The 20,820-nt window shown below is 65.4% G+C and overlaps 1 protein-coding gene across 1 annotated transcript in view; it reads right to left on the bottom strand.

The window, feature by feature from the left end:
- Nucleotides 1-20,820, bottom strand: part of VAV2 (vav guanine nucleotide exchange factor 2) — a 160,317-nt gene that overhangs the window by 55,033 nt on the left and 84,464 nt on the right. Inside the window, exons 3-4 of the mRNA XM_080820146.1 lie at nt 20,588-20,646; nt 2,022-2,090 (exon numbers count right to left, since the gene is read on the bottom strand). Of these exons, the coding sequence (XP_080676272.1) occupies nt 2,022-2,090; nt 20,588-20,646 (128 nt within the window). The remainder of the gene's footprint in view (nt 1-2,021; nt 2,091-20,587; nt 20,647-20,820) is intronic.

Here is a 20,820-nt window from a genome sequence, read left to right as displayed (position 1 = left end):
TGACCCTGTCCTCCTGGAGCCCCTGGTCCGTGCCGACCACGGAGGGACATTTCTGGAGGGCGCAGACCTTCAGCCTCACGCTGGTGTCTTAGGAGAAGTGGCAGATGAGGACCCCACCCTCGGCACTGGACGGGGGCTCTCGGGCTCCGGACCTTAGTTCCTTGTCTGTGAAACAGGAAGCCCGCAGAGCAGACCTCACCAAGAGACGGCAGGGTGTATCTCAGGAGACGAGGTTTCAGCGGCGCCGGGCCCCACTGTCACTGTCACTACCGCGTGGGACTTGCTGTCACACCGTGTGCGTGAGGGGCGTGCTGCTAGGGGCTGGACGGTGGGGGGCGTGGAAAAGACACGGGTCTGACCTCAGAACCTGCCGGGCTTCAGAAGACACACACTTCACCACCTAATCTCGGCGCACCCCACGTGCAGCCCAAAGGCCAAATGGGGTTGTGGGTGCCCTTCGGGGTCAGGGGTGGTACAAGAGGCTTCCCAAGTGGGGGGTACCTAGGCCCAGATGTGGCCGATGAGAAGGCCCTCACGGCAGGAAACGCCAGGAAGAGAGGCCAAGAGGCCCTTCCAAACCGAGCCCAGCAAGCGAGGGGCTGCTGCCAGCTGCGGGGGAGACGGTGGGATGGGCTGGGCCTCCCCCGGGGGACCTCCTTCCGGGGGGCCTCCGAGCCTCCGTTTCCCCACCCTTTACAAGGTTGGGGGAGCAGCCTCTCATTCAGGCCTGCTCCCCAAGAGGCCCCCTTCTCGACAGCCACGTCCCTCTGTGATTCCTGGGGCTGGTCAGGGCAAACAGGCTGGGGTGCTCCAGGACCTGGACACAACTCAAGAGGACCCCAGCCCCCACGTGTCTCCTTCAGGGCACTCTCCAGACCTCGCACCTGCATGGGTACCCTGAGGAGCCCCACGTGTCACAGCGGGGTCAGCCCAGGGCCCTGGGGCCAGCCCGGTCTTGGAAAGGTGGACCGGGGCAGCCACTCCCACCGGATGGCAAGGTGCCTGATTCGCAGACCCCCCCGAGATCGGGCCACCAGCTCGGTGCTGGCATGTTGGGTTTGGATGACTCAGACTGTTGACACAGACGGGGATCCTGCCCCACACCCCGGAGGCCCCGGCCAGAGGGCAGGCACAAAGCACAGAAAACACTCCAGGCTGACGAGCTGAACACCAGCTCCTCCCGGGTCCCATCCCAGGCTGTGCTGTGGGACGAGGGGACGGACACGGGGAGTCCTCCCGGAGGCTCTGGAACAAAGCCACGTCTGCTGTCAAACGGGAATGACACGTCTAGTTGGCAGGAAGCTGGGAAGGGCAGGGGGCCAGCCGGGTCAGGAGCCCCCGGGCACCACCCCACACCCGGGACAGGCCCATCACTTCGCGAGCCTTCTCGCCTGCAGAAAATGGGGGTGTCCCCGCCGCCTCCACCCACGGCCCCTCCTCCCGGAAGCTGCCCGGGCCTTTCTCTGAGCAGCAGCCGCAGGACTCCAGCCCCGGCCACAGCGGACGCCGCAGAGCCCGACCACCTCTTCAAGAGCCACGGCCCCGGGCTTCTCGTTGGCTCCCGGGGGCTCCGGGACCGTGAGGCAAAACAGCCGGGAGGGTGGCTGGGCCCGAGCTGCGGGAGCATGGAACACGGCGACATGAGTATGGGGCCCTGGAGACGGGGAGATGCCCCCCATGGCCTCAGGTGGCCTGGTCTCAGCTCCTCGCCCACCCCTGCTGGGCCACGAGACACCCCTGAACCCACAAACTGCCTCTGCTTGTAGCCTGAGCTCCAGAGGTCTCTGCTTCTGGAAACACCAGCTCTCCCCACCCCCAGCAGACGCTGGGGAACCTTCCAGAACACGGAGGGAGGCGTGAAGTGAAGAAGCACTCGTCCGCCTGAGCTCTCACGGAGCCGGGGGCACCCGTGCCACCACCAGCCGCGAGGAAGGCCCTGGGCGGGACAGCAGGGCGGCTCTGCCCGGAGGGGGCCGCGACGTCCCCGTCCCCGTCCCCACGCGGTCCCGCGGGTTCCTTACTCCGCCAACTCCTCCAGGCTGCGATACACGTCGTCGTCATTCTCCGCCGTCTCCTCCGAGGGGAAGGGCCTGTGGAGACAGGAGAGGGCGGTGAGCAGGTCTGCGTGCCCTGGTCGGGCACCCAGCCCGAGCGCCCCACGGCCTTGCTGGCCGATGAGGGAATGGGCTCGGGGACAGCAGGAAGCTTCCGCGCTGGGACACTCCTGCCTCTGCTCTTCGGGGCGATTCCTGAAACGGGGCTGTGGGCTCCCAGGACACCCCATGGTTAGCACAGGCCGGGGGGGCTGCTAGCTCCACGCACCAGAGGACAGGACACAGGAGGGCACTCTGGCAGGGACCGGGAACTCCAGGCGCACCCGCCCTCCACCCCCAAGGGCGGTGGCCGAGTGCGCCGTGAGGGAGGCTGCCGACATCCCGAGCACGCACCGGGGCTTCTGAGAAGGCTGGCGCTCCCCTGCCATCCCGCCCATCGGCCCACTGGGGCCCGTCTCGGGGTCAGAGCACGTCCTGAAACGCGCTGGGGCTTTCTGTCACGGGCTGCCTTCCCAAAGGACCTGTCTCCTCTCTGGAAAGGGAGCCATGGGGGGAAGGCGCCCCAGACGGAGCCTGGCCAGTCCCAGTAGTGTCCACTGGATGCCCGCACAGATGTTCCCTACCTCCTGGGTCATCCCCACAGGTAAGCCGTCCCCTGAGGCCACACCATGGCCCTCCCAGCCCCTGTCACATTCCCCCGCCTTCAGCTTCGTGCCCCAGGAGCAGTCCCTTCACCTCCCCTGTCCTCTCTCCTATGCTACCTCCTCTCTGGCCCTTGAACGGACATCCAACCCCTCCTCCCAACAATGAAACTGCTCCTGACAAGGGTGACGGTGACCTCGGCACTGTCGAATCCTAAGGCTGACGTCACCCGTGGTGAACTCCTGCAGAGGGACAAGCGACAGACTTCCGGGGGGGGGGGGGCATGCATCTCAGAATCCAGCGGAACCGAGTCTGCTTCTCGTGTCCTAACATCCTCGTTCAGGGCACAAGCCCCTTGAGAATGGAGCCGCAAACCCCGTGCATGTCCGTCACGGCCAAAGACAGACGACCACGAGCGTGGGCCCGAGCACGAGAGGGAGGGGCCGCCCCCGAGATGAGACAAGAGCACACAGGGTGGGGGTGGCCTTGCCCCCGCCCCTGCCCCCATCCCGTGCCCCCGTCCCTCTACCCCCATCCCCTGCCCCCGCCCCTGCCCCCGTCCCGTGCCCCACCTGCTCCCCAAGACCCAGCTTCCTTCAAGATTCCATTCACTCCCACCTCATGGGGGAAGAAGACCTGACCACGTTTTCAGCCTGGGTCCACGTCCGTCTAGCGCGGAGCCTGGCACTGAAGGCAGGGACAGACGGAGGGAAAGACAAAGGGGCGGATGACGGATGGCTGTCTGGGAGGACAGGTGGGTGGGACAGTGGGATCTGTGGGTCAGTGGACGCATGAAGGAGACGGGGGGGTGGACGGAAGAGCGGCCAGGAGGTCAGGGAGTGGGCGGACGGGTGGACGGATGTCACACGGTCTCAAGCTGTCGTCCACAGATGGCGGGCCTGAATCAGATACAGGAAAGCGCCTTCAAGAGGGGCTCCGAGAACCCACCCAGAGATATTCGAGTCTCCCCTGCGTTGTGACTTTACAACTCCGACCCTGGTTTGACAGCGGGGACAGCGGTTTGTACAAGGGCCCCGTACGGGGCTCCGTCCGCGCTCTGCCCTAAAGCCCGAGGGGTCACCCTGCAGCAAGGCCTGGCTCCCTCCTCCGGTCCCAGGTACCGCGGACCATGCAGACCCCCTGGGCCGCAGCCACCCCTCAAACCCCCCTGCCGGGCGCGACAAGAAATGCCCACGCTCACGGCGGAGGTGATGTGCTCTTGAAGAGGAGGAGGAGGAGGAGGAGGGAGCAGAGCGAAACGGTCTGCACAGACACGATCACGGGTTAAATGCCAGAGCGGGGCCCCCGGGGGCCCCCGCAGCAGGATGGACTCCTCTTGTCCCATCGGACCCTCCCTGAACATGCACTTCCTGGAGCCTTGCTTCTGGGAAGCCCAGTTTCCCACCCGGAGCGCCGAGGGAATGAAGGGGGTGCCCGGGCCTGAAGCAGAGAAACGTGAGGCAGGGTCTACTCCCCCCAGCAACACCCCGCTCCTGGGGGCAGCGCACGAGACGTCCGCACCGCTGCTCCTTAAGGAGCCCCCCCAAACCCCACCTTCCCCCACAAGGACAACTTCAGCATCCAGCGGCTGAGGCCGGCACAGCCTATCTGCACTTGACAATCGCAGTCCCAGCGCCGGGGGCACGAGGAGTCACCAGCTAGAGGAAGGGAACCTGAAAACAGGGCACCCTGAGGGCGTGTCCGAGCCTAAACCCCTGACCGGAGAACAGATGAGAGCCCGACTCCTGGTTCCAAACCCTCGTGCACTCCCCTTCATGCACTCACTGGGATGTACCGGCACCTGCTCTGAGTGGCCCTCGGGGCTGCCGTGGTCATTGCTTCAGGGAGAAGCTCTGGGATCCATAAATCAGGCTCTGGGCTTCGTCCTCGGGACTTCTTCGAGAATCCGCTAAGAAACTATGGCCTCGGAAAGCACCCATGTGGGCAACTGTGCTTACAGAGACGGGGGGGGGGGGCAGGGCAGGACGCATGGCCTGGAAGGGGGCAGACCTGACGCTCGGGGTCCTGCAGCTGAAGGTGGCGATCTCGGGTCCACGCAGGGTGGACTCCAGGGGCCCAGCCATATGGGGCACGGTCAGGGTGTGCTTTCTTGGAAGGCCCTGAGCACGGGGCTCCAGGGCCCTTTCCCCAGGTTCCTCTGCCCCCGAGCAGGAAGCCCCAGGCGCAAGGCTGGTGTGTATCTCATCCCAGAGCTGTGTCAGCAGACGGCCCTACCCAGGACCGGACCGCTGTCCCCCACTCGAGCCCCCCATGCCCTGGAAATTGAGCGCTGGCCAGAAGCCAAAACACAGACCCCACAACCTCCGTCACCTTCATTTTAGGGGAGGCCTTATGGGGAGAGCTAAGAACTAGGATCTGGGTTCGAATCCAGACTCACAATGTGGCCCTATGTGGCATGCTCCCTCTCTGCCTCAGTTTCCCCAACTGTAGAAGGGCAGCAGTAGTCACTTGAGATTACAGGAGGTAACGCAGTGAGCCTCGGGACTCAGGTCCTTCTGCCCAGCAAGCGTCCCAAATGTGACAGCGCGGGTCGCCCTCCCTGCCCGCTGGGTGGCCCGCCCCAAGAGCCCACCTGCCCAGTCCAGAGCTCAGACACAGGCTGTCCCCAAGGTCCCCACGGCCTCCTGAACGACAGCTCCGGGGGCCGAGTCCTGGAGCCAGGCCCACGGGCAGCCCCTCACCCAGGGGGCAGAGTCAGCACCACCACTAGGGTCTCCAGCCCACCCCTCGGAGCTCTTCCTCCCCGCGCCTCAGAAAAACACGCCGCAGAAGCGAGAGTTCCTACTCCAGAAGGTAAGACCACTTCGGGTCAGTGCTCGGCTCCGACACCGGCGTTCAAGATCACTCAGCCCCGCCCAGCGAAGGCAGGACACAGCGTTCATTCTCCCACGTTCTCTGGGCGATGAGAGGGGCCCAGGGTCTGAGACACAGCCTCACTGCGTCCGGAAGCAAGCTGGAATTCCGACTCGCAGAACGCTCCCTGCAAGTGACCTCTGGGGTCCACGTTGACAGGCAGAGTCACAGATGGCTCCGGTCCCCCTTGGTCGGCCTGGTGTGTATGAGAGACGAGTGGGGGACAGTGGCCTGGGTTCCCATCCTGGAGAGTGAGACGGACCCAAGGCCCCCAGAGAGCAGACTGGGGCCCAGAGGCGTGGGGGTCCCCAGCACCCGGGACTGCCCTGCAGGGAAGGACAGCCGTCTGGGCTGCCCGGGATTAGTGAGTCTCTTGGAACGTGGGAACTTCGGTGCCGGCCTCCTAGTCCCACAGGTGGGGGACCACAGCGCTGGCCCTACCAGAGGGGTTCTGGGCAGCTCACTTCTCTGGCCAGGCCTCAGTTTCCTATTCTGAAACTGGCCTCTGAATGAGGTGCGGTGGGGCTGCGGGAGGGCCGGGGACAGGACACCACCAGGGTCAGCCCCATCTCCCCAGGTGTGCCCAGGGGCCGGGGAGAAGGAAGAGGTCCGCATGGGGGCGGGCAGTGGGCATCAGTCTGCAGGGGACGGGCAGCCAGGCCGACTGGAAAGGCACAGCCAGCACAGCGGCCTGGCGGACCAGGCGGGCCTGTTCCTTATCGACAGAGTCACCGGGTGCCACCCGCTAGTCGGCTGGGAGGCCATAAAGCGCCAGGGTTTCCTTATCAAAATGGCTCTCCTGCCAAACAGCCCCGACTGTCAAAACGGGCCCACGGATCTCGTGTCTTCCCTCAGCCCGTCACCCCACCCGGTGTGGACAAGCCATTGTGTCAGGGGCAACGCCAACCGGCGCACCCCCCCCACGCCCGCACCCGACTCAGGCTGCGCCCCGTGTTGGAGAGGAGGGCGACCCGCACCCCGCATGAAGGTCACACAGGGCTGAAGAGCGCAGGGACCCAGAGAGGCGCGGAGAGCAGGAGAAAAGGCTTGGGACAGAAGGACAGACCAGTCCCGGAGAAATCAGGAGGGCTTCTCAGAGGAGGTGGCGGGGAGCCGACCCGGAGAGCAAAGTCCCATGCTCAGTGCAGAGCTCCTGCCTGCTATCAGTGGGGGTTGGACCTGGCCCGAGAGCCAAAGGTACTCCCCAGCCTCAGCTGACTCATCTGTAAAATGGGGATTAACCCCCGGCGGCACGGGCTTTCTGTGAAGCTGTGTGGGCCCCGGTACCCATGAGGCCTGGCGCGGATGACCGTGGAGGCCGCGGGCGACGGGGACGTGGTCGTCAGTGGAGGGCCGGAGACGCAGCCGGGGCGGAAGGACACGCCCGCGCACACGGGGACGGGCAGCTTCCGTGTGGCTGGGCCGGGCCGGGGCAGGAGGCCATGGGGCTGCGGCTGGGGAGAAGGGACAGGTGGGCCGGCCCAGGCGCCGACCACAAGGATCTCCCGTTTGTTTGTTTTCTAAAGATTCACTTAGTTGAGAGCCAGCGAGCAGGGCCGGGCGGGGCACCAGGGAGGCAGAGGGAGGGAGGAGGAGAGAATCCCACGCAGACTCCTCACTGCGCGCAGAGCCCGACATGGGGCTCGGTCCCACCACCCTGAGACGCGACCTGAGCTGAAACCGAGAGTCGGACGCTGAACCCACTGAGCCAGCCAGCCCACCCCGTTACGGGATCTTAAACCGAAGTCAGCACAGAGGCAGGAGGGTCTCTGTGTCTCCATGCCGTGGGGGCTTGGAGGGGGACACCAAGGTGAAGCCACCGCCGGGGCAGGCTCAGCAGACGTGTGGGCGAGGGGGAGGGGTGACCGGCCCCAAGGCAACGGGGGAGCAGGTAAGAGCTCCCGCCAGCAGAGAGGAGGCCGGAGTGACCCCCAGGCCCAGCCAGGCTACTTCTGTCCTTGCTTCCAAAACCCTAGCCAGGCCGAGGAAGACACTCTGACCTCAGGGTCGAGACAGAATGGTGGGCTCGCCCCCCCCTGCCATGCCACTTCTCAGCAGCCCAGAAGCCCAGCGCATTTTTGATTTTCCGGCCCACTTCTCGGACCGGCAGCGGCAAGGAGCGGAAAGGCCTGTGGATCAGCAGGGCCCAGCCCCGTGGTCACCCTGCTGTTTCCCTCCCGTGCCCGGGCGAGGCAGGAAATCCCCACGGCCTGCCGTGGCCTTGCCCGGACGGGACGCTCTGGCCACATCCACCAGGGCACGGGAGGCGCTGCAGAACCCGCCACGGCCAGAGCCACCCCTGCGTGGCCCGACGGAAGCCCGAAGCGTGCTCCCTGCACAGAAGTTTCCAAACCGGGCACCGAGGGGCCAGAGCCCCCAGACATCTTCTGACCTTGGCCGGGGGACCGGTGTCGGAGCTCGGACGCGCTGGGCCAGGAGAGGATCTCAGGGTGGAGAGAGGACAAAGGGCTGCACAAGAGACCCCGGGCCCGAAGCCGGATTCTCTCCCGACACTGCGGGCGTCTTTTCCGCACCGGACTGCCACCCCCCGCAGCCGGGAGCTCAGACTGAAGTCCTCACCCCACGGAACACTCCAGCTGCAGCTGGAAATCGAGACCATTCCCTCTTGTCCTTTCCCACACCCGCGGCTCCCTGAAATGACCCTCTGGGCCCAGCGCAGGCCTGTGACGGCGGAGCGGAGCCCAAGCCTCCCGACCCCACTCTGCTCCCGAATCACACGGCCCAGTGGCCCGTCGGAGCCCGTGGCGGCCACTCCAGGGCAAGCGGGGTCAGAAAGAAACGGAAACGCTCACTGGCCACAACGAGTGTCGCTGGCCGGCTCCGGAAAAACGAGTCAACGTGTAAGCAGAGCAGATCTTCTGAGTAAATACACGGAAGCCGAGAGACCAGCTGGGAACCCGACTGGGGGCCGGCGTGACCACCAAGTTGCCGCGTGGCCTCAGACAAGACGCCACCCCTCTCTGGGCCATCATTCTCTCACCTCCAAGAACAAATCATGGTGCGGGGGGACACTGGGGTGACACAGAGCCAGAGGCATTCTTCTGTCCCCCCACTTCCTGCCTGTCTCCTGGGAAATGACGGAGGGGCCAAATTAAGTCCTGCCGGTAACGGCCCCCTCCGCGTGGCCGGCGTCGCAAATCAGTGTTGGGGTTTTCTGGCAGGACGAGAAGGGATCGCACCCCAGGGGAAGCCGGACCCGTAGGCTCCGCTTCGAAAAGCATCTCAGCTTCCCGGCGAGCTCGGGCCGCCCCGGCATCATGGCACCTGCTGCCCGGAGGCGGGGTGGGGCCCGGGGCCATCCGGTGGAGCCTCCACCTGCCGGCCGGGGGTCTGGGGTGGGGGACACACTCCCCCCACCCGGCTGGAAGGACAGAAGTGCAACCTAAGCTCCCCACCACCACCACGTTTGCAAACGAGGGGCTCAGGGAGTCTCAGGAGGAGGAGAAGGAGGGGGCATCCTCAAGCGTCCAGTCAGCCGGGACAACCGCCCATGAGATGGGCGCCACCACCTCACCACAGATGACGGCCGCGGCCCAGAGACGTGAAGGAAGCTGTCCCGGGAGACCAGCCAGAAGGGGCAGAGCTGGGCTTGAACCAGGACTGCCCCCAAGAGGGGCCACAGAGTGGAAGAAAACCGGGCAGGAGCAAGCCTGGGCCCCCGACCTGTGTGCAGGCACCCGGCCACGTCGTGGGCAGCAGCCCAAGGGACAGACCCGCCACAGGGCCTGGGGCGCCGCTCCCTGCACCCCAGCCACCTCAGGTCGCCTGTGCCCCCCAACCCCATCACCCTCCATCCCTAGAGCCCGGGCACCACAGCGGGGTCCCTCACTGGTCCTGGCCGGAGGCCTCTGGACACAATCTCAGAGGCCACACCGCCGCCGAAATCCCCCGGGGCTCCCTGTCACACGTGGAGCACCACGGACACCCCCCACCCCCCCGCCGCTGCCTTGCCCACCCCCCCCACGTGGCTCTTCCACTGTCCCCGGCCCCTCTCCCTCCCACAGGAAGCCAAGTGCCTTCCCTCCCAGATCCTCTGCCAGGGCCTCCGGGGCCCCAGACCTGCCACCGCTCCCTCCTTGGGGGTCAGTCAGGTCCAACATCACCTCCTCTGCAGGGTGCACGGACCTCGGCATCTGGGTGACCCCCGCCCCCCACCCTGTTCCCCTGTCGCCCCACCCTCGGACTTGTCCCCCTAGAGCGTGGGACTCAGGAAGGCAGCACACAGTGGTGACAGGACAGGGGCAGCCGCAGGCAGCAACGTCCCAGGGGAGGGCTGTGCTGGGCCCAAGAGAGAACAAGGACAGACCGCAGCCCTCCCACCGCATACCACGGGGTCTGGCATGGCCACTGCAGAGCAGAACTGGGCAGCAGCCTTTCCGGGGATGCCACTACCCACTGTGAAGGTGCCCCTGGGTGGGGAGATGGGCGTGGACCGGGGGTCCAGGTGGGGCCGTGGCCTGACTCGGAGTCCGTCAGGCCGAGGGCCCAGACAAGTGTCAGGGCTGGGTTCCAGACCTCAGCTTTAATGAGACCACCGGGGCCTCAATGTCGCCCTCCTGGGAGGGGCCGCAGCCGGACACCGTTCCGTCCCGAGCCTGCTCCAGCTCTGCCGGCCACATTCCCACACCACGGCGACGTCCAGCGCCCCAGCAGTGCTCACGCCGGGGAGGGTGCGAGACAGGAATTCACCAAATGGCAGAAAACACAGCCTTCTGCAGTCACCAACCCCGCTGGGGACCGGAGACAAAGCCAGCCGGGCGCCCCTGCCCTGAACGGCGTAGCAGCAGGGAGGGCCAGAGCCTCGGGGGCTGGGTCGGGGTGCAGGGCTGTCGAGGTCTCTCACCAGTGACCCCAACGTAGATCTGCCCCCAGGACCAGCCCTGCCAGGAGCCGAGGCTGGAAGGGCCGAGTCAGTGCCGGGCCCAGGCCCCGGGACCCCAACTCCGTGCTGACTCCCACGTGCGGGCCATGGGGATGGAGTCCCAGCGGCACCGCTGACCAGCCGGGAGACCGGGGCCTCCACGTCCTCCCCTGCAGAGTGGGGCCCCCCGGGGGGAGGCGGGCATTCGACCCACAGGCAGCCACGATGTGGGGGACGGGCACCAGGGCGGGGCGGGGGGGCTGCTGCCCAGGACCCAGAGCCACACACCGCGACCGGACGCATCTTGGGACAGTGAGAGAAACAGCGAGTTCCCCGAGTCAACCGGAGTCTCCTGAAGAAAGGTCCAAAGAGACGATGACTGCGCAGAGCCCCACGTGAGATGCGGAGGCCTGACTCAGGAGCCAGCGCGGGAGCAGGGCCGGGTCGGGAGCGCGCCGGGATGGTCTGGGCCCCGCACTAGCCAGCAGGGTTGGGGGGGGTCCAAATAATTCACTTAAATAAATGAATAAAAACAGAAGAGGAAGAGATCCGAACAAACAGGAACCAGGCAAGTCACGGGAAGACGGTCAGTTCCAAGACCCCGCTCTCTCGTCCAAACACGGCCGCGAGTTGGCCAAAAGGGAGGCCGCGTGGGACCAGCAGCGGGAGCGCCGCTGTGTGCGATGAGGCCAGGTGAGGGCGACAGGGCAGGCTCCCGGCTCAGCTCCCCCACGCCCTGGTCTCGCGACCTCCAGTGAGCCCCTCAGCCTCTGGGCCTCAGTCTCCTCCTCTGTGAAAGGGGGATAGCAGTCCCCACTCCTATTGGACATTCCCCAGTCCTGTTGGACACTGAGCATCCCGGCTACAGGGACCAGCCCACGCACTGCCGTGTGCACCACCTGCCACGACAGCCACTCTGCTCCCGCAGGAGGCCGCCCGCCAGCCTGGCTCCGGAAGCAGGTGATGCAGAGCAGAGGTCACACACGCTCGCAGCGGGGAGGCGCCAGGACACAGGGGCTGTCCAGCACCGCCGCAGAACCCGGTCCATCCCGACCAGTCCCAAGGAGGGAGAGGACAGGTGAGAGCCACAGTGAGAAGGGCAGCGCGGTGACATGTGGAGTGACACGTGGCACAAACGGTCGCTTGGCAACTAGAAGCCCTCCGCCCGTGGTGAGAGGCGCCGCCTCGGGCTTCCGAGCGCACTGGCCTTGCACGTCCCTGGACATGCCCAAAGCACCTGGAAACCTTTTGCAAAAGCACAACGGTGACTCTTGCCCTGTTTGTGACTCATCTGCCTGGCACGGGACTATCCCCACCGCCGGGAGCCGAGTTCCGGGCTGCAGACGGCACAGCTGACCTCGGGCCGCAGGGTGTTAACGACAGTCCCCGCCCCAGGCCGCACCCCCAGCGTCGCCACCGCACCAGGACACCACGCAGCTCTGTGGGCAAGCGGAATGACCTCACCGCCCTTCTGCACACGTGTATGTCCCGCCGCAGGACGCTTCCGTCTCTGGAAACAAGCCGATACTGTCGCACAGCTGCTCTGATCAATTTTTCATGGTGATGTTTGCTGAAGAGGCAGGCTGTTACCGGCTCGCTCGTCACCGAGTGGAGCCATCATCACTCCCGAGGGTAGGACAGGAGTTGACAGGTCTCTGGACCTAGGTTGCATGGACGTGTTCACTGCCCCCAACAACGGATGCTTTGGGGACTGGGCACCCGTGGAGGAGGAGCCACGGTCCCTGGAGGCCCACCCTCCCATCCCTGCTGACCGGCGGGGGTCTCTGAACCCCAAGCCTCCCACTGCCGGCAGGTCTCTGTGGCAGCGGCTGCAGGAGGACAGGGCTCGGGCTAGTGGGGACGTTGACCGGCTTCTGGGAAGGGTGGCATAACAGCCCCACACACCAGGCATGCTGGAGGGGGGGCCCCCCATCTGGCCCCTGTCCCGGAGCCCGCTGCCCAGCCACACAGCCCACACTAAGGTCCTGGGGCCGCCGATGACCAAGTACCACCAACCAGGTGGCTTAAACCGGCAGAAATTCACGCTCTCAGTGCAAGAGGCCGGAAGTCCTAACTGAAGTACGGGCAGGGCCACGCAAGGCTCTAGGGAGGTGGGCCTCCTGACCGTCCCGGCTCCTGGGGACCCCAGCAGGGTCCCTGGGCTATGGCTGCGTGCCCCCAGCCTCTGCTTCCGGGGTCCCACTGCCCCTCCTCTGCCCGGGTCTCTCCTCCCTATGTCGTCCTTACATGAAGGCCCTGGGGGTTCTCCAGTGAGCCCCATTCACAGGTCCAGAGCATATGTTCTTTTCTTTTTTTAATTTTTTAAAAGATTTTATTTATTTATTTGACAGACAGAGATCACAAGTAGACAGAGAGGCAGGCAGAGAGAGAAGGAAGCAGGCTCCCCGCTGAGCAGAGAGCCCGATGTGGGGCTCGATCCCAGGACCCTGAGACCATGACCTGAGCTGAAGGCAGAGGCTTAACCCACTGAGCCACCCAGGCGCCCCTCGGGGTGTATGCTATTAAAGCCACGTTCAGCTCACACCCGCTCGCCCCGGGCTCGCCTTCAAAGGCATCCTCAGACCCCACCAGAGAACCACCTCGCAGGGCTGCTCCGGCCCTGGGCCCTCACCAAGGGTTCTGACCGTCAGTAACCGGGGGCCTCCCTTTCAGAGGCCGGGAGGCAGGCCCAGGGCTAAGGCACCTGCTGAAGGTCGTACCAGCAGCCCGGACTCGAGCGTCGTCGGCCGGCCCCTCACCCTGTGCCGCTGGGGCTCGGGTCGTGTTCCCCACTCACCCTGACCTGCCCCGTGTCCTGCTACGACACGCTCAGCCATCTGTGACCGGGGTCCTGTGTCCATCTCCCCACCTACAGGGACAAGCCCTCTGGGACTCAGTTTCCCCACGTGTAGGAGGAGGGACGAAGGGCCAAGAGGAAGGTCTGAAATTCAGCCCAGGGGCTTGTGAGTCTGCAAGGGTCACGGCGAACGTGCTGGGTCCCAGCGCCCCCTTGTCTTCCGTCCCACCGCCTGGCACAGGCAGGTCCTCCGCCCAGGGGGCCGCTCGTGCTCCCGGGGCTTTCATCAGGCAGCGATTCTCCCGTCTGGACACCACGGACATCTGTCAGCGAGGACAGGCCAATGTGGGCACCGGTGACAGCTCCCCTGTCATGATTCTGAACTTGGGCACCCGAGCGGCCCCAGCAAGGCCCGGGGGTGCTGGGGTGATGCTCATGAGCCACAAATTGGAGCAGATGCTCGCGCCTGGATGCCCGCTGTCCCCTGACATCTTCTCCGAGCACCTCAAACAGAGCGGTGACCCTGGGCTCCCTGAGGCGTGGGCGCCACGGAGCTCGCCCACAGGCAGAGCCCACACGTCCTCATCAATCGGGAAGCGGGAAACGCACGCACCACCTTCAGCCCACTCAGCCCTCCAGGTGGGTGCCTGCAGACCCCCGCTTGCAGGAGAGGAAACCGAGGCACAGAGAGACGCCCCCTCCCCTACCGTGTGTCGGGGCCTCTGCTGAGAACGTCACAGAGCTTCTCTGCGCCTTCACAGCAGCCGGGGAGGGAGTTCCAGCCGTGAGCCCGCTTTTCCAAAGAGGCCACAGAGGCTCTTCGGAAGGGAAACTGACCCGGCGTCCCCCCACCACCCAGGTCGGCGGGGTCAGGCCTCCATCCGCCCCCTCCCCAGCGTGAAACCCAGCTGAGTGCCGGGGCTGTGCCGGGGAGCAGACGGGGCCTCCCGTTCTCACTGCCAGACCTTGACCGAGCCAGAGGCCGCGAGCTTCCCCGCACCCCACGGAGACCAACCACCCCACACTCGTGTGGAACAGGCAGAGGGACGGATGGAAGGACGGAGAAGCGGACAGATGGACAGATGGACAGACATGTAGACAGGCAGGACAGATGGAAATATAAGCAGAAAGATGACGGACGCAGGGACGGGAGGATGGACGGGAGAAGGGAAGCACAGACAGGTGGGCGGGTGGGTGAGCAAAAGGATGGGTAAGCGTAGAGATGACAGACCGATGGACAGACAGATGGACAGATGGGTGGATGGATGGGGTGCAGAGGGACAGATGGGTGGGTGGAGAGATGACCGGCTGCACGGACCAGCCGGAGGGTGGGGGAGGGGAGCCCGCGGGAGTGGGGGGAGGGAGCACGAAGGCGGTGAGAGCAGCCAGGTGAGCGTCCCCTGTGGGCAGGTGCAGGAGCGGAGCAGGGACAGGCAGCCACACTCGGTCTTTTTAAAGGCCCTGCCCAGCCGTGGAGGCTCCAGCCGGCCGTTCGCGGCCCTCCCGCCGGGCAGCCCTCCGGCTCCTCCTGATCAACTCCAGCACAACTCAGCTCCCCGCCGCCCCGGCACAAAACGGCCCAGTTAACGCATTTTCAACCAGTACGGGTCTCTCCAGCTCCGGGGCCCACCGTGGAGGTGGCGGAGACAAGCACAGGCAAGCGTTCCTCAGGAGTTGGGGTCAGCGGCAAGGGAAGGACGAGAGGAGCCCCCCCACCGACGTCAGCGCAGACAGACGGACTCACTGGAAGTCAGCTGGACGCCATGCGCCAGGCGCTCCCCTGCCAGGCCCTATTCACGGACAACGGCGGCGGCGGCTCACCTGCAGGGGACACTCGGGTGTCCCGGGGAAGGACAGTGTAGGCCCTGGACAGCAGGAAAGGTTCAGAGCCTCGGGCCGTCACTTGGGAGCTCTGTCTTGGTGGCCAGCGTGGACAGGACACGGCCACGGTGCCCCCTAGGTCAGTGTCTGGTTCTCCCCTCCGCCCCAGGGCACTACGGGCCTGGCCCACACAACACAGGCCCCCTTCGCTCCGCCTAGCACGCCCCACTGCCCCCCAGCAACAGCCCTGTCACCAGCCCAGCAGCCTGGCTCTCAGATCTTTAAACCAGAAGGTCCCTCCCTCCCCCCTGCGCTCGCCCTCTCCCCCAACACTTCCCAGGCAGGATGGCCACACCCCCTCCCTCCACCCCTGCCTTCAGCACAAGGAGGGCCATCCCTTCTGGAAGCTTCACAGGAGCCCCCGGGGGAGGGTCTGGGACACTGTGGGCGCCCGCTGCACCAGCGGGCATGAGGTCAGCGTTCAGATTCAGCCACTGGCACACGGACGTACAAGCCGTCAGGGTGCGGAAGCAGGCGTGCGAGGAACGTGATGCAGCGACCACGCCAGGCACAGGCGTGTGCACACCAGCGGACACAGCTGGCTCTGCCGACGCCTGGAGGCCCAAGCAGAGGCCGCGGCAGACGTGGGGAGAGCGAACAGCCGAGGCGGTGGGAGCACGGGGACAGCCACGCCAGGCCGGGGCTCTGCGCTTGACACGGCCGCCGTCACCCCTGAGCCGACACCTGACCGGGCAAGTGAGGCAGCCGCCCGCTGGACGGAGCCGCCCAGTGCGGCCGGGATACGCTGGGGACGGCCAGACACAACCACGACACCCAGCGGCCCGCGGGTGGCCTCGTCCGAGCCCCTCCCAGAAGGAATCTCAAGTCTCCCAGTTACACCCCTGCAGCCCACGAGGCCGGCCCCACGGTCATCAGGGAAGGAAGACGGACACGGGCTCTCCACCGCCGACAAGTGGCCAGTCACCAGGTGGGACGATTAAAACCATCTCGCTGGCAGAATGAGCTAATAAGCACATGAAAACAGGCACTTTCCACCCAAGCCTCTCACGCACAGTCCGGTTCCCTGTATTAACCTGGGGGCGCCGGACGGGAAAGGGAGGTCGGCAGGAGGGGGCCCACGGGGGGAGCCGGGAGCTCGGAGAGCCGTGGCTGGCGTGGCTGGTGTCCGCAAACACAGGACGCCTCGAGGGGCGGCCGAGCCTTCAGGGCGGGACGGGACCCTTACTTGGGGACGGCCCTGTGAGGATCGAGGGAAATCGCGCTTCCCCTCCCCAGAAACGCAGAGAGCAGCGGATCCCCCGCTCCCACGAGACCCCATCAGGCAGCACGGCTGACCTCCTGCCAAGGAGGCTTTGCCTCTGTCTTCACCCACGAGAGCATCTGGGCCGAAGGTTCACCCCCTGTCCCCCGGCGTCCAGGAAGACCCAAAAGCGGATCCTCCACAACCCGGGACAAGACGGCGGATGTTTCTCTTCGGTTCCAGACGCTTTTCTGCGCTCAGATTTGGATCGGGTGCGTCTGACGTTCTGAGCGTTCACTTCAAACTGAATAAGGATGTTCCCTCTGCCGGGGGCTGCGGGGGGGGAGGGGTCCCGTCGATCCCACCCCTGCCCCCACCCCACCCCCCACCCCGCAGCCTGCCCGCAGCCCCACCCACCCCAAATGGGGCTGGGGTCTCTCAGACTGGAGGAAAAGACCAAGCCTGAGGACCCCCAGGCACCCCAACAACAGAGTTTTGGGGCGACAACAGCAAGCAGGAGGCAGCAGGCTGGGGGCGCCCCCACGGCCAGTCACAGCAGCCACTGCCCCGCTCTGAGCCGCCCTCCAGGAGACAACCACCCAGGCGAGGCGAGCCTCCCCACCTCCGTGCAACTGTCATCCGTGCCATGGACACCAGGATGGGACCCAGCCTCCGGCCCCCGGGTGCGTCCAGAACACCAGGGATCCGTGGGCTTGTGTGGGTAGAAAATTATCAAAATGTCAGAAGGCAGCCCAAAGAACGGAGGCTCGGGTTTGCAAACAAACACGAAGGTTCACCACAGCACGATTCCCCATCGCCGGAGGGTGCAAGCAGCCCAGCGTCCACCCGATGGGTGGGAACCCCACATGGGGGTCTCTATCCCGCACCACAGCCCGGAAGAACCCGGAAACGTGTCACCGCGGGAAGGGAGCAGGTCGCGAGAGGCTGCGTGGCACGCGATGACGTTTACACGAAATGACGCCATCGGGCCCATCCACAAAGCTGAGTGCCCAACCCCGGGGGAGGCATGGGGGAGGCGGGTCGGTGCTTACTAGGGACGCAGTTTCCCTCCGGGTGTGAGAATGTTCGGAACCAGACAGATCGCGGCACGCAGCGCGGAGAACGTGCTAAATGTCGCTGAACCGTACGCACTAAGAGGATTACAGTTACGTCACGTGAATTTTTCTTCACGTGGTAAAAGGACAGTGGCCCAGGATGGGGGAGGCGCGACCGGGCGAGGACCCGGTGCCTCCCGCCATGCCAGGACCCTCGTGAAGCCGCCCGTGTCCACCGTCACCGCAGCCCCGCTCCACACGGCTGTCCGGCGGCTTTGGAGGTCGGCAGTCTGGAAGGGGGTCTCACGGGCTCAAGTCGCGGCATCAGCAGGCGGGGTCCCTTCTGGAAGCTCCGGGGGAGAATCCGCTCCCCACCTCCGCCAGCTTCTGAGACGCGGCGTTCCTCGGCTGCGGTCCCATCGCCCCGACCTCTGCTCCACCACCAGGCCGCCCCGCTCTGCTCTGACCCTCCCCACTCCTGCTTCTACTCACGACATCTGCAACGACTTAGGTAGACCTGCGGGATCCCCTTCCCTGTCCCTCCAGGTCCAGGAGCCAGGAGGGGGCTGTAGCTTTGGGGACCCCTCTCTGCCCACCACCCTGGCCCGCCGTGGGCGTCCGCGGAGTGTCAGGCGCTCACAGCGACCTTGCGCAGCAGGGGAACCTTCCTGGCCCACAGAAGACGGGACAGAGGCCTCAAGAGCACTCCTGCCCAAGGCCACGGGTGAGCCGGCGCCTGGCAGAGGAACCTTCCTGGGCTGAGGGCTCCTTGGCCTCCCGTTCCCCCAGGAGAGTCCCGCCCTTTGCCCTCTCCCCTGCCGCTGCCGCTCAGTGCTGCGATGACCCCCGGACGGGACGTCCCTCCCTCTGGAGGGCCAGCTCTGGCTGTGACAAGGACCCACGGTCACCCCCACCCGCGTGGCTGGAGGACATCCAGGGAACCTCCCTGCCCCGGACCCAACCTCCCTCAGACCCCGCAGCCGGCCCTGGTGGGGCCTCGGATTAAGTCCCCATTCGTCAGCCTCTGGGAAGTAGAATTAGGGCTTCTGTGGAACACCAGCTCATCAGGCAACGCGCGAGGGCTGTAAAAATGATCCTTTTACTGAAGGAGCCCGCCGGGCTCCCGTCCAGCCAGGAAAGGAACCAGGAAGACTCTCTTCGGGGCCCCAGGCTTGGCTGGTGGGTTCTCAAGAGAGGAAAGGGTTTGGCCGCACGGAAACCTCCGGTAAGGAAGATCGCGAAGAAAAGCTCTTACACGAGGACCTACTTAGTGTCATCAAGGGCGGGTGGTTTCCAGAACGCCCCGTCGGCTGGGGAACTCGCCGCATGTCGGGGGGACGGGAGGCCGCCCCACTGGGCTGCCCTCCCCTGAGCTCACGGCACGGAAGCTCCTGTCCCCGGGGGGCGGGAGGGCTTTGAAGGAAAAGGACCCCGGGAGAGCTGTGGGTCAGGGCTCGGGTGAGGAAGGGAAAGTGCAGGGGGAGGCGCAGCGAGGCTGCTCCACAAGGGAGCCCCGCCCTGCCTGCCCCCTCCCTCCTTCCCCTCGCTGCCTCCTCCTCCCCACCCCCCTGCACTGAAGGACGACGTCAGCCTGGGACTGCGGAGTCTGGAACCACAGCGGGACCGCCGCGTCCAGGGCAAAGCTGGGGGGGTGGCGGCGGTCATCGGCCCCAAGAACGAGCATGTACCCCAGCTCTCCGGGACGAGGCCCCGCTTCGGGGACACGGATACAGAGCAGAGACGACGCTCCGGCCTCCCGGGAAGGAGCAAAGAACGCAACTAGCTTCTGTTGCAGGAACTTCACTCCTGCCCACGCGGACACGGGGACACACGGACAGACGAGGCTTCGCTGAGCCGGCTGGGAGGTACAACCGCAGCCCGCCAGCAGGCAGACGGACCGCGGATCATTTCGGGAGGAAACCCAAACCACGCACTGTCTCGGTATCCAGAAGTAACGCACTGGTTCCTAATGAACGTTTTCAACCGTCCCTATTACAGACCTCACAGAAGTTTGGCGGGGCCGGGGAGGGGGCAGACGGGGGCCCCGAGGTGCCAGCGATGTCCCCGGGGTAAGCTGCCTGGTGGGTGCGGGAGCTTGACCTTGGAAACACCCTCCCGCGTGTGTTCAGCACACCGTCTAACGACGGTTTCAGACAGCCTCTCCTGTCTCTGAGGCTAGAAACAATGAACAGACGTCCCCGGTTCAACGGAATCTCTAAGTCCTCGGAGAAGGCAACAGACTTCCCGGTGGGGGGTTTGGGGGGACCGGTCCCTCACCCTCGTGTCTGTCCCAGTGACTCTCTGAACCTGGGCAAACAGCCCGCCCAGGGGGCAGCTCGGCCGACCTGGCTGCGCCCGGCACTGTAGTCTTGGGACCCCCAACCCCAGGCATGCCGTGAGCCCCACGGATAACACCAGGCGTGACCCCCTGCCATCGTAGAGCACCCTTGCAATGTGGCCCACACCCGGGCATCACCCCGCCCACTGCACCCTAGGGCAGGGCTATTTCTGTCCTCCCAAGGCCCTCATCCCTCCCCGGCTGGTAGGGGACAGTGAGGAAGGGCAGGTCCTCCACGGTGCCCACCTGATCTGGAACGTGGCCCCCATTTAGATGTCTCCCTGACCCCTCACCTGTGGGTCGGAATGGGCAGCCATCTGCTCTCACTGGGGCTGCCCTCCCCTGTCCCTGTTGCCTACGTGCCCGGCCCGGTGTCGGAGAACAGAGGCCAGACCACAGGGGTCGCGGTATCCTCCAAGGCTGAGTTTGAAAACCAAGGGGCATTGGACCTGGGAGCAGGAAGTCCTGCCGAGGGACCGGCGGCCCCCGGACGGGCCAGGCCCGCTGCTCGGCCATCATGACTCAGTCTCCCTGGGTGTGATGCGTGGGGAGGACACTTAGGTAGGCAATGATCTGTGAAACGATTAATTTGCTGATCTTACTCCCAAAATCGAAAGAGATCCTGCAGCCGTCAGTCGAACACACGAGCACGATCGCCCTGGTGGGAACCGGAGGAGCTCCCCTTCCTCCCGCCCCTTCCCGCCGCGGCCAACAGACAACGCGACACCACACTGAAAACTCATGAGATAGACACAGGGCAGAGGACTCGGCTGCAGACGCTAATCACTGGGGCCAGGCCCACGGGTGGCACGGGGGTGGCAGGGACCACAAGGGGACGTCACTTGGCCGCGCGGTGAGCTCACCTGATTCCTTTGTTCTGAGCCACATGGTGCAGGGACAGTCTGGACACGGCAGAGATGACCTGGAGAGACCAGAAAGACACTTCTGTAATTCCACAAGAAACCAGAAAATCATCCCAAAACGGAAAGGAAGGCTTGTGTGCTCACAGCTGTTCCCCAAGCAATTTCACCTTGTAAACACACACACTCAGCGTAACACCTGGGGGCGGGGGCTAGGCAGCTATCTGGCGTGTGTC

The sequence above is a fragment of the Martes martes genome (assembly GCF_963455335.1).
Source record: "Martes martes genome assembly, chromosome: 12".
Lineage (NCBI taxonomy): Eukaryota > Metazoa > Chordata > Mammalia > Carnivora > Mustelidae > Martes > Martes martes.
This window is presented reverse-complemented; position numbering and strand designations above follow the sequence as displayed.